Below are 12,655 nucleotides of genomic sequence, written 5' to 3' on the forward strand. Positions count from 1 at the left end.
TAGTTTGGGGTTATTCTCTTTGCTGGGGCCAATTACAGTAATTAGAAGTGGGCAACAGACACTTTCTCACTGGTAGTAGATGACAGAACAAGGAGCAATGGTCTCAAGTTGCAGTGGGGGAGGTCGAGGTTGGATATTAGGAAAATATTTTTCACTAGGAGGGTGGTGAAGCACTGGAATGGGTTACCTAGGGAGGTGGTGGAATCTCCATCTTTAGAGGTTTTTAAGCTGCGGCTTGACAAAGCCCTTGCTGGGATGACTTAGCTGAGGTTAGTCCTGCTTTGAGCAGGGGGTTGGACTAGATGACCTCCTGAGGTCCCTTCCAACTCTAATTTTCTATGATTCTATGAATTTCGTTTTCCATTGTATTGCATTATATGGTCCTCAAGTTTACATTCTGAATCTTTGCTAGTTCTTCTCCAAGATCTTCTTGTATTTTACCAATTGCATACTGATTGATTGCAATTACGTAAGTGGACAATGGATTTCCATATAGGAGATTGTTGCCATGGTTTATGAAGGGTATGTAAAAATTACCAGTCCTATTAACCTGTTATGTATATAACTAAATAAGGCCAACATTTTTCAAAAATAGAAATCTAAAGTTTGGCTCCAAAACTCATATTCAGTTGCTTCAGGGTGAGATTTGCCAAAGTACCTAAGTCACTCAAGGGCACAAGTCACTAAGTACACATTTTGTTGGTGTGCCCCCTTCCCTTTTTTAAAAAAATACTTAGTTATATGGTGTTTTGAAGTTAGGGTTGTGTTTTAATTATGTATTTTGTGGGAATATAAACACATTCATGATGATTTGGGGAACAAAATCAACATGAGAAAAGCAGGAAATGCAGCAGGAGTGAACTGCAATAAAGGAGTGTCTAGATGAATGAGAGGTAAGGACGAGTGATGAGGTAGAGATAGATGAAGGGAAAACATCAATTTTTAAAAAAGGCTCCAGAGGCGATCCCAGCAATTACAGGCCAATAAGTCTAACTTCAGTAACAGGCAAATTGGTTGAAACTATAGTAAAGAACAGAATTATCAGACACATAGATGAATACAATTTGTTGGGGAAGAGTCAACATGGTTTTTGTAAAGGGAAATAATGCTTCACCAATCTACTAGCATTCTTCGAGGGCGTCAGCAAGCATGCGGACAGGGTGATATAGTGGATATAGTGTACTTAGATTTTCAGAAAGCCTTTGACAAGGTCCCTCACCAAAGGTTCTTAAGCAAAGTAAGTGGTCATGGGATAAGAGGGAAGGTCCTTCCCTGGATCAGTAACTGCTTAAAAGATAGGAAACAAAGGGTAGGAATAATGGTCAGATTTCAGAATGGAGAGAGGTAAATAGTGGTGTCCCCCAGAGGTCTGTACTGGTACCAATACTGTTCAACATATTCATAAATTATTTGGAAAAATGGGTAAACATTGAGGTGACAAAATTTGCAGATGATACAAAACTGTTCAAAATAGTTTAGTCCAAAACAGACTGAAAAGAGTTATAAAGGGATCTCACAAAACCAGGTGACTGGATGACAAAATTGCAGATGAAATTCAATGTTGATAAATGCAAATTAATGTACACAGGAAAACATAATCCCAACTATACATATAGAACGATGGGGTCTAAATTAACTGCTACCACACAAAAAAGATCTTGGTGTCATTGTTAGTTGTCTGAAAACATCCACTCAATGTGCAGCAGCAGTCAAAAAAGCTAACAGAATGTTGGGAATCATTAGAAAAGGGATAGATAAAACAGAAAATATCATATTGTCTTTTTATAAATCCATGGTATGCCCATATCTTGAATACTGCGTATAGATCTGGTCACCCCATCTCAAAAAAAAAAAGAGATATTGGAATTGGAAAAGATACAGAAAAACGCAACAAAAATGATTAGGGATATGGAAAAGCTTCCATATGAGGAAAGAGAAATAAGTCTGTGACTTTTCAGTTTGGAAAAGAGATGACTAAGGGGGGATATGATAGAGGCCTATAAAATCATGACTGGTATGGAAAAAGTAAATAAGGAAGTATTATTTACTCCTCCTCATAACATGAAAACTAGCGGTCACTAAATGAAATTATTAGGCAGCAGGTTTAAAACGAAGAAAAGGAAGTATTTCTTCACACAACACACAGTCAACCCATGAAACTCCTTGCCAGGGAATGCTGAGAAGGCCAAGACTGTAACGGGGTTCAAAAAAGAACTAGATATGTTCATGGAAGATAGGTCCATCAGTGGCTATTAGCCAGGATAGACAGGAATTGCTGTTTGCCAGAGGCTGAGAATGGCCGATGGGATGGATCACTTGACGATTACCTGTTCTATTAATTCCTTCTGAAATACCTGGTATTGGCTACTGTCGGAAGACAAGGTACTGGGCTACATGGTCTATTGGTCTGGCCCAGGATGACTGTTCTTATGTCAGAAAGGGCAAGAGCCAAAATGAGAATCAAAAAGATAAAAGCAGATAAAATGGTGAGAGGAAATAAGTTTGATGTACGAATGATTTTATATTGAGAACTCTTTGGAAACCAGACCATGTGGGTATGATCTTACTACCAAAACAAAGGAAAGCATGTAGTGAGGAGGGAGAGCTCATGTAAATAATCTACTTTATTTCTGCAAGTTTTTAGTCTGAGCAGGAAGTGGAACTTTATCAAGTTTTTGTAAAGCATCATACAGCATTATTAATGTTCATTAATAATGTTAATTTCTGACAGTCACTGTTCTCATCTACTGTTATGTAAGTTACAACAGCTGTGGGGGTGGAGAAATTTTTGTGTGGCCTTACCTGGAGAAGACATGGCCTTCAACTTGAGGACTCAAAATTTGCAAGAAAATCCCCAAACCCAAAAGCCCCTAGTAAGATAAGGAAGTGAGAGAAGAAGCAAGGAGCAAAAAGCTCACTCCCAGCTTCTTAACTGCCAAGGAGCGCTGTATGTCTATGGACTGAAACAACACTGAAACCACCAGGATCTCAAAATTATGTACTGACATTGCCAAAGAGTTAATCATATTTTTAAGAGCAATAATCTTGCTCATTGTTCACTTGATACTGATAACTAGTGAAATTTGTTTGAGAGTTTACTGCTTTCCGTTTGTTTCAGTTGTTGAACATGGAGATTAATTCTTTAAAATGACCCTGTTAGTAATTTTTTTTATATTAGGCACTTCACATGAAGTACCGCTGAATGTTTTATGATGAGATGAAGAAAGAGATATCAGACATAACATAGTCTGATCCAGTGACTTTTATATAGGTGGAAAGGGGAAGACCACATAAAAATGAAGTTAATTAAAAGAAAAGGCTTGGTTAAGTATGTGTTCTTGCAGATTAATAATTAAAGTCAGTGGAGAATTGAAGAATCTGCTAATATGGAAAGGGGAGCTGGGTTTAGCACAGGCTAAACCAACCAGGAAGGTTTTAAGGTGAAGCTTTAAGAGGAAGTGCCTCAGTGGCTGAGGAAGGCATTCCAGAAAGGAATCCGTAAAACCACCAAAACAATAACATCCAACTAGGAAGAGTCATCATCAGGGGAGAGACAGAGGAGCCTAACACTGAAGGACCAGAGGGAAGGCAGGCAGGGGAGCAGAAGGATAAAATTTAAAAAAATTATGTGAATTTGTCCAGTTTGAGCAACTGATCCAATTCCTGATATATCTAGTATAGGAAAATGTTAAAAAAAAAGTAGAAAAGGGTGTTTATGTATGTGGGAAAGGTAGAAGGAACACCCTACCCTTGCTTAATTATGGGTAACCTGCAATGAGGTGTCAAGTAGAATGGGATAGCTAAAATCCCTTTGGGTTTATGTTATGAACATAATTGCTGAATTTCTGCACAATGAGGCTGTGACAATTTGGCCTTATCTACACAAAAGCTCTGAATGTTGATACCACTGGTGAAACTGAACTAGTTGTATCAAATAGATACATTTCCTTAGTGTGAAGAGGAGTTCTGAAGAACCAGATAAATAAATAGATAAATGTCCCATTGAATCCCACTGCACAACTCCTTCATCATTAAGATATTTTTAATAAATTGCCTTCAAATTAATCCAAAATCAAGGTTTGTCTCTTCATCATGAATGGTATGTGGCAGGTCTGTAAAATTTTCATAGAAATTACACTGTCAGTTTAAAAAGCATATTCAAAAGAAATAATTTCCTTACTTACAAGACAAATAATAGGTTATATTGTTAAAACAGAAATAATGTAAAAAACTGATCTACTTTTCAGTATTTTCACATATCAGCTGACAACTCACCAGTCAGTTTTTAGTACACCCTCTCACCAGCAGAAGTTGGTCCAATAAAAGGTATTACCTCATTCACCTTGTCTTTCTAATATCCTGAGACCACCACAGGTACAACACCACTGTATAAAACTGGACCAGACATAGCGTTAGTGACCAGCAGCTAGATAACCTTATTGGTCCTTTCTTTCTTACAATGATTAATGCCAGAACAAACATGGCCTGAAAAGTAGGCTGGCTGTAAATAAGATTTTACAAAAACAAAACTCCATTAGAAATGTGATTTTAATAGCAATGGAAATAGGTTTTATTGTTTTGGTTTTTTTCTTTTTAAACAAACATTGCAGCATTCTGCTAGTACATGACCACTCAGACAAGCTTGCCAGCTTACACACAGCTCTTCTTCAGGTGGGTCAGTGATGGGATGGGAAACCAGCTTACTCAGGGTGTCACAGCTAAATACAAGATGGAACCAAGTGTTTAGCATCAGTAGTTGGCACTTATTTCAAGGGACCATTCAAGCGTAACTACTTATGCTAAACACTCGGTTGTTTCTTGTAGGTAGTGACGCACCCTGAGTAAGTTTCCCAGATCTCTCCTGAAGAACAGCTCTGGGTAAGCTGGAAAGCTTGTGTCTCTCTCCTGCCAGCAGCAGTTGGTCCAATAAAAGATATTACCTCACCTACTTTGTCCTGTTTCAAACATGCCCAGTGGTGGAGCTCCCACAGCTTCCCCTGGCTGTGCTGGGACGACAACTGTCACAAAGGTCTTCCCCACCACCCAGGCTAAATTTTACTTTCCTTCCTTTCATACGTTGGCTCTCAATGTCAATTTGACACTAGACTGAACACAGCTGTTCCTGTTCCTTCGCCCCCGCTGGGTGACAAGCAGACAGGAGGAAACTTGGAACGGCCCAGACTGAGCCTCCCATGCCCTGGAGAGGAACCGGCCCTGCCTGTATTTAGCTGTAAACACGGGAGGCACGCGACAGCAGCAATGCGAGGAATCGGCGGCGGGCGGAGCCTGTGATGAGCCGAGAGGCCGTTCTAACCCGCAGGCCGGGGCGCCCCTGCCCACAGGGGTGTGTTGGGGGGGTCAGGAAGACGCCCCCCCCCTTTTAAACACCGCCCCCCAAGCCTGGGGAGAGCAGCTCGCAGCCTCCAGCACGGGCAGGTGGGAGCCGGGGACCCCCTGACGCTGAAGCCCCAGCTACTGCCCTAACGGGCGACTACCCTGCCGGCTGCCGCCCCTACCAGGAGCGGCTGTGGCGCTAGCGCCGTCCCTGGTCCCCTGTGGGCAGGCTCGGGGCACGAACACTCACCCCCAGCGGCAACCCCCGCCCCGCCCCGCTACCTTGCTCCTCCCCCCTGCAACGCATGCGCACGCTCACGTAAGCGCTCTCGGCGCGGGGGAAGGGAGGATGTTTTCCCGGCATGCGCCGCGCGCGGCTCCCCGCTCCCTCCCCCCGCAGTGGGTGGGTGTGTGCGTGAGTGAGTCGGGCCGATGGAGCGGAGACTGTAATGGCGGCCGGCGGCGGCTCGGCGCTGCTCTGACACCCGGATACTGCTGGGCGCAGGCAGCCTCCCCCTCCTCCCCGGGTTCGGCCCGCCCCCTCCTCTCTCCCCGAGCCAGCGCCGCTCCCCCCGCCCCTGCCCCGCAGCCGGACGAGGAGGAGGAGGAGTGCTCCCCGCAGACAATGGACGAGCACCCCGGAGTCGGAGGCGGGATGGCGGCCGCTCCGAGACCGCAGCAGCAACCGCCGCCGCCTCAGCCAGGGGGGAATATTAATATGCAGCCTGGCGGGGGCTGCGTGGGGGCCGGTGGCGGCGGAGGGGGGCAGCAGCCCCAGGGCCCGGCGGCCCAGGACGCGGGTGGTCCCGCGGAGCTGTCCCGGCCCCAGCACTACACTATCCCGGGGATCCTGCACTACATCCAGCACGAGTGGGCCCGCTTCGAGATGGAGAGGGCGCACTGGGAGGTGGAGCGGGCCGAGCTCCAGGTAAGGAGGCCGGGGGCAGCCCCCACAGGGGGACCTGCTCCAGTCATGGGGGGAGGCTGGGCTCCGGGGGGCGGGGAGTGAGTGGGCCTAGCTCTAGGGGCGGGAGAGGTTGGGGAGCCGTGGCCAGGGGAGCCTGTCAGTTCTCGAGGCCGCCTGCTCGGGACGGTACCTGTCCGTGGTGCGCCGGGCCAGGCGATGTCCCTTGTCGGTGAGGCGGGCGGAGGCGCAGCCCCTCACGGCCTGAGTTGAGCTCCCTTCCCTGGGGCAGCCATTTTAGTTTCTAGTATGGCGGCGCCCGCCTGGGCGCCTGGCTCTGGGACCAATCCTGCTCTGCAGGCCGCCCCCCGCGCTCAGCTTGCCCAGAGGGAGACCGGGCGGGCGAGCGCTGCCTCCCCGCAGAGTAACTGCTCCGCCGCCCCTCCCGGGGAGAGGAAGATGCGCTCTGACAGCTGCAATAACCTTCCTGAACGCAGTGACTTGGGGGCTGCCAGAGTCTGCTGCCTCCATAGTTCTGACCGTGGGTCACCAAGAGCAAGAGCCCCCAGGCCTGCAGGAGCTCAACCCTCCCCATATGCCCTGGGGGCAAGGTGCGGAGATCCTACCTCCCTGGAAAGGGGAAGGCTTGAATCCTACAGGGCCTAAGGCCTGGTCTGCACTACAGAGTTTTGTTGACAAAAGTCAGTGGAGGTGTACACATTGAAATGTTTCTCCTGCTGATGTAACTCCCCCACTATGCTGATATTGTAAAACCACCTCAACGAGAGGCGTAGGGCAGGGTTTGTCAGTGTAGTTAGGACGAGGCACTGTCAGCATAGACACTGCCTTCCTAGACTGTCAGCCAGAGCTGTGAAATTGAAAAGAAAGCTGGGCAGGTAGAGCCCAGCTGTCCCATGCTCTCCTGGAGAGCTGGGTGGCTTACCCTGCTCCCGGCTGGGAGCCAGGATGAGAGGCCCTGGAGAGGTCCCTCCCCCCCTATCCCGACTGGGGAATGGGGATGCAAGCAGGAAGGGGAGCAGCCTGCCAGGAGCCTGGGAGCTGCCAGCAGAGTTGAGACACCAGGCTCTTAGCTCCCCACACTGCGCCTTTGAGATCGGTGGAAGAGCTTCTAGTGAGGATGCACACCACTGACCCAAGGAATGTAGTGTGGACATCAGTCACCGTAGTAATTAATGCAGTTGCTGTAAGTCGACTTAAGATATATAGTTATCTTTGTAGTGTAGAGACAGCCTGAGGCGTGGGACAAGTCATGTCTACCCAAACCTTGGAGACTCTGTAGCCGTGAAACAGCTGCTGAAGAATGAGGAGTAGGTCAGTCCGGACTATCACGATCTTAAAAGGTGTGGTTGCAGGTGTATGTTATCATGAGCAAAAAGATAAGAAACTGAACAAATCTTTCAGAGTGGGTGCCTATATGGTGTTTGATTCCCATTCCAGTAGAGTTCGCTTTAAATCTTTCCTCTTTTGAGTAACTTAAGTAATAAATAACTTAGTTACAGCTATATGTAGAAATAAATCTGTATCTATGCTATCAAATATTCAGAATTAGATTGTGTGATATAATTGAGACTCTCATATATAAATGAATACATGTATAGCTGAATAATTGTTTTATATACGGTAAGAATACAGAAAATGATGAAGCAAATTTTTGTAGGTTCATAAAAATGTATCTGACCATCATACACATCTAATTATATCCTGTGAACAGTAGTGATTGCGTGCATTCACTGTTTTTGGAAAATTATGCCAAAAAGCATTACTATAAAAAACTCATAATACCATAAATCACAACAGAAATTGCTTACTTGTGATTTATATAAAAGCATTTAATCTTCAAAAGAGACCACTGTATCTCAGCTTGGGCAATTTGTCATGTCACCAGACTTCTCAGTCCTGATGTAAAGAGAGAGCCATATATTTTATACTGTTTTGGTTTAGTTGTACTATTATTGTCCAATTGAAAATGTTCCACTATTTACATCACTTACTGTCATCTTACTGTATTCAGCTTTTGTGATCTAGCTGTTTCTAAAATCAATTCGGGAGCACTGACTTTCATTTTCTGAGGTAGGAATATCTAGGGCCAATTGCAGGACATTTTCTGTAGAAGACACTTGCCTATGCCTTTAGTTTCCTCTGGTATTTCATCAGTGCTCATATTTATATTTTAATAAAATAATTGTTTGCAGCATTTCAGCAACTAAAATAGTCTCAAAATATTTGGCTTTTCTAAAGATATATTGTTACTATATTTTGACATCACATCATATTGTAAATATGAAATTGGTCTAAATTCTTAAAGGGTTCATCAAGCTGAAAACACTGCTATTGGCTTGTTTGGTCTCTAGATGTCATGTTGATGAGCACTACAGGAATCTTTGGATGTCATATCTATGGGAGGATATATCCAGTGGCTTTGTATTTTAGATAGAACACTATCAGCAGGTTAGGGCTAATGTCATAACTCAAGTTGCGAAGCCATAAATTGTGCCTCTTTTAGTAGGCCCTAATCCTGCAAACACTTATGCATTTGAGTGGTCCCATAGAAGCCAATGAGAGCACTCCACATACATAAAACTAAGTACATGTGTGACTCTTTGGAAAGTTGAGGTCTGATACATAGATATTGAAATATTTATTTCAATAACATGAAATATATATATATAAGATTGTAATATTAAATTATATAGCATAAGAATTGGATTTCTTAGATGCAAGTCACTGTGATTTCTTCCTTCTTGCAACATTCCAGTACATTTTGAAAACTTTTTTAGTTTTTCTGTGATTAGTGTTTCCTTCCCACTTAAGTTAGCTTAATATTAATGATCTTTTGCAAATGGCACTTTATAAAAGTAAATGAAAATCAAATGACTTCATATGAATATTTTTAACCTGCTCAGCTGGTTGAATTTACTGTTGTTCTTTGTCTTCTGGAGATTCCAGGAACTGTCTCACCAGCAAAATGAAATTAATGTGCTCTTTGTTTCATGTTCTGCTGTATACCTAGAGACAAAGAAATGATCTTCCATATCTGCTAGGGTGCTCTGCCAGAGACAGATAATGGGGACACATAAGCAGAGAGGAGACTAACAGTGCTAACCCACTCTTTTTTGTTAATCTAATATGTAGATATAAAACTTCTGGCTCACTTGGTCTGCATGGATACTGGATACATGTTCTCTAGAATAAAAATTTTCATTCCTTATATTTCATATTATAAATATCTGATGTTTGGTCACAATCCTTTGGAAGTGAAGCAATGTTGCACTGTCTTAAGACATGTCTACAATACAAAATTAAGTCAGCCTAACTTACATCAGCATGCAGCTGCCACAATAATCACATTGCTTGTTCGTGTCTATGCTTTGCTCCTTGTGTCGATGGTGTGTGTCCTCACCAGGAGCACTTGTACCGATTGTACAGTCAGTGTGGGGCATTGTGAGATGGCTTCTGAAAGCCAGACAGTCAGCGTAAGACTGTTACAAAATTTGATACTCTCTCACATGACCTCATAAACAAATTACGGAAATACAACTTAGATGGAGCAACACTAAAGGTGGGTGCACAACTAGTTGGAAAACAGTTCCCATAGAGTAGTTATCAGTGATTCACAGTCAAGCTGGAAGGGCATATTGAGTGGGGTCGCACAGGGATCGGTCCTGGGTCCGGTTCTGTTCAATATCTTCATCAATGATTTGATAATGGCATAGAAAGTACACTTATAAAGTTTACAGACGATACCAACCTGAGAGGGGTTGCGAGTGCCTTGGAGGATAGGATTAAAATTCAAAATGATCTGGACAAACTGGAGAAATGGTCTGAAGTAAATGGGATAAAATTCAACAAGGACAAATGCAAAGTACTCCACTTGGGAAGGAACAATCAGTTGTGTACACACAAAATGGGAAATGACTGCCTAGGAAGGAGTACTGCGGAAAGGAATCTGGGGGATCACAAGGTAAATATGAGTAATACTGTTGCAAAAAAAGCAAACATCGTTCTTGGATATGTTAGCAGGAGCATTCTAAGCAAGACACCAGAAGTAATTCTTCTGCTCTACTCCACACTGATAAGGCCTCAGTTGAAGTATTGTGTCCAGTTCTGAGTGCCATAATTCAGAAAAGATGTGGACAAATTGGAGAATGTCCAGAAAAGAGCAACAGAAATGATTAAAGGTCTAGAACACATGACCATTGTGGGAAGATTAAAAAAACTGGACTTATTTAGTCTGAAGAGAAGACTGAGAGGGAGGGGGGACACAACAGTTTTCAAGTACTTAAAAGGTTGTTACAAAGAGGAGGGAGAAAAATTGTTCTTGTTAATCTCTGAGGATAAGACAAGACGTAATGGGTTTATAAATTGCAGCAATGGCAGTTTAGGTTGGACATTAGGAAAAACTTCCTAACTGTTAAGGTAATTACGCACTGGAATAAATTGCCTAGGGAGGTTGTGGAATCTCCATCATTGGAGTTTTTTAAGAACATATTAGACAAACATCTGTCAGGGATGATCTAGATCAGCGGTTCTCAACCTTTTTTTCCCCGAGTACCACTCGGGCCAGGTACAGTCAGGTCAAGTACCACTTGACCCGACTGTACCCGACCCGAGTACCACTCGGGGAAAAAAAAGGGAGGGGACTTGCGGCGGGGTTTCGCGGTGGCGGCGGGAGGGATTTGCGGCGGGGTTTCGCGGTGGCGGGGAGAGACGGGCGGCAGGGTTTCGCGGCGGAAACAATACCCGCCGCCGAAACCCTTCCGCTGTTTCCCCATTTTCGGCGACAGAGTTTCGCAAGGGTGGGTGGGAGGGCCCATCCGGTGGCGGCGGCGGATTCAGCGCCGCGCGTACCACCCAGCCCTCCGGTAAGTACCACCGGTTGAGAACCGCTGATCTAGATAATACTTAGTCCTGTCATAAGTGCAGAGGATTGGATTAAATGACCTCTCGAGGTTCCTTCCAGTGCTACAATTTTATGACATTGACTCTACACCTTTTTTGGAGGTGGAGTGATTAAGTCGGTGTAGCAGGGCAGTTATGTTGGTGGGAGTGAAATTTTAATTTGGACACTTACACAGTTAGGTCAACATAAGCTGCCTTGTATTGACCTAACTCTGTAGTGTAAACCAGGCCTTAGTGTTAAACAGCACTGAGGGGACTGAGCCACCTCATTAATTTCAATGTAGAGTTAACGCTGGAGCTTAATGATGGATAACGTACATTCAGGTTGGCTGTCTACATGCATAAACGTCAAAGTAAATGGGAGAAATTGAGTTAATCCTAAAAGTATCCTGAATAACTCAGTAGTTTCATTAACTAAGTTAATAGTTGCTATACTAAGGGCCATGTTCTGTCTTTAATCATTGTGCAAATGTCCCAGTGTTACCAGCTAGACATCTGCTATGGGTTGAGGGGAGTATATGACTCCAGCTGTAGCTATAGACTATAATTAAAAATGTAAATCTGCCCTTTCCAGAGAATGAATTTGATATCAGTTAGGTTGGGACAAAGTTGGGTCTCTTGCACTGTTCTCAGTTCCCTTTGGCTAACTAGTGCTGATGGACTACAGAGGCATTAATATCCAACTCTTGAATAGATGTAAGATGTCTAAGATGAGAAAACTGCTTCTGGGAATACGTCCTCTCCTTCACTTAAAGAAACAGTGGTTCTTATTTAAAAAAAAAAAGGGGTGAGGATGGTGGGGAGGGAAAAAGATGAAGATACGCTAAAGGAGGTGAGGGCTAGGGAGGGAAGAGAGACAAAGCTGTGTCATGGGGAGAGGGATGAAAAAATACATACAATCCAAGGCTGCAGTCGTGCAGCTTGATCCATGTGGGCACTTGTTGAAATCAGTGGGGCTCCCACATGAACACAAGGTTTTGCAAGCTCATCTGCTTAGGTAGAATGGGGATTTAATTGCTAGTCAATTTGACTTTTGAAAGAGAAACTATTTAACTTTCTCTAGGTGTATAAAAATAAAATAAAATTCCTGTTGGGCTTTTAATTTTCAGATTTAGTTGAAAAGGTCTTTTAAGAAAAGAATACGGCTAATTGTAGCCTTTGCTTCTGATTATTTTATAAAGCACACGGAGTGAATGAGAAATGTACACTAAATACTTTTATTTATCAGAATGCATACTGTTCAGTATTCCAGAATGATCACCGTTTTTCTGGTTAACGTGTTTTCTATTTTTCTGGCATGACTTTTGCAGTACTGAGTTCAGTTAATATATTAGTTGCAAAATTACCACTTAAAATCCAGATAGATTATAACAAAATGTTCCCAGAAATGTAACCTTTTTATTATTTTTCAACTGTGTTGCAACCAAAATAGCATGCTAAGTTAAAAGAAAAACTAGATTTTGCTTGCATATATCAGTTATAGATGCACCTTTTTAA

General features: G+C 43.6%; 2 protein-coding genes across 5 annotated transcripts in view; one reads left to right on the forward strand and one right to left on the reverse strand.

Moving 5' to 3' along the window:
• Positions 1-6,527, reverse strand: part of AP4S1 (adaptor related protein complex 4 subunit sigma 1) — a 35,875-nt gene extending 29,348 nt beyond the window's left edge. The window contains exon 1 of the mRNA XM_067534516.1: positions 6,432-6,527. The gene's annotated coding sequence lies outside the window, so the exon portion shown is untranslated. The remainder of the gene's footprint in view (positions 1-6,431) is intronic.
• Positions 5,708-12,655, forward strand: part of STRN3 (striatin 3) — a 102,734-nt gene continuing 95,786 nt past the window's right edge. For all 4 annotated transcript variants that reach the window (XM_067534480.1, XM_067534493.1, XM_067534487.1 and 1 more), the window contains exon 1: positions 5,708-6,262. In XM_067534480.1, the coding sequence (XP_067390581.1) occupies positions 5,960-6,262 (303 nt within the window). In that variant the 5' untranslated portion in view covers positions 5,708-5,959. The remainder of the gene's footprint in view (positions 6,263-12,655) is intronic.

The sequence above is a fragment of the Emydura macquarii genome, unplaced genomic scaffold (genome assembly GCF_026122565.2).
Source record: "Emydura macquarii macquarii isolate MOO-44397 ecotype Brisbane River unplaced genomic scaffold, CSIRO-AGI_Emac_v2 contig_374, whole genome shotgun sequence".
Classification (NCBI taxonomy): Eukaryota; Metazoa; Chordata; order Testudines; family Chelidae; genus Emydura; species Emydura macquarii.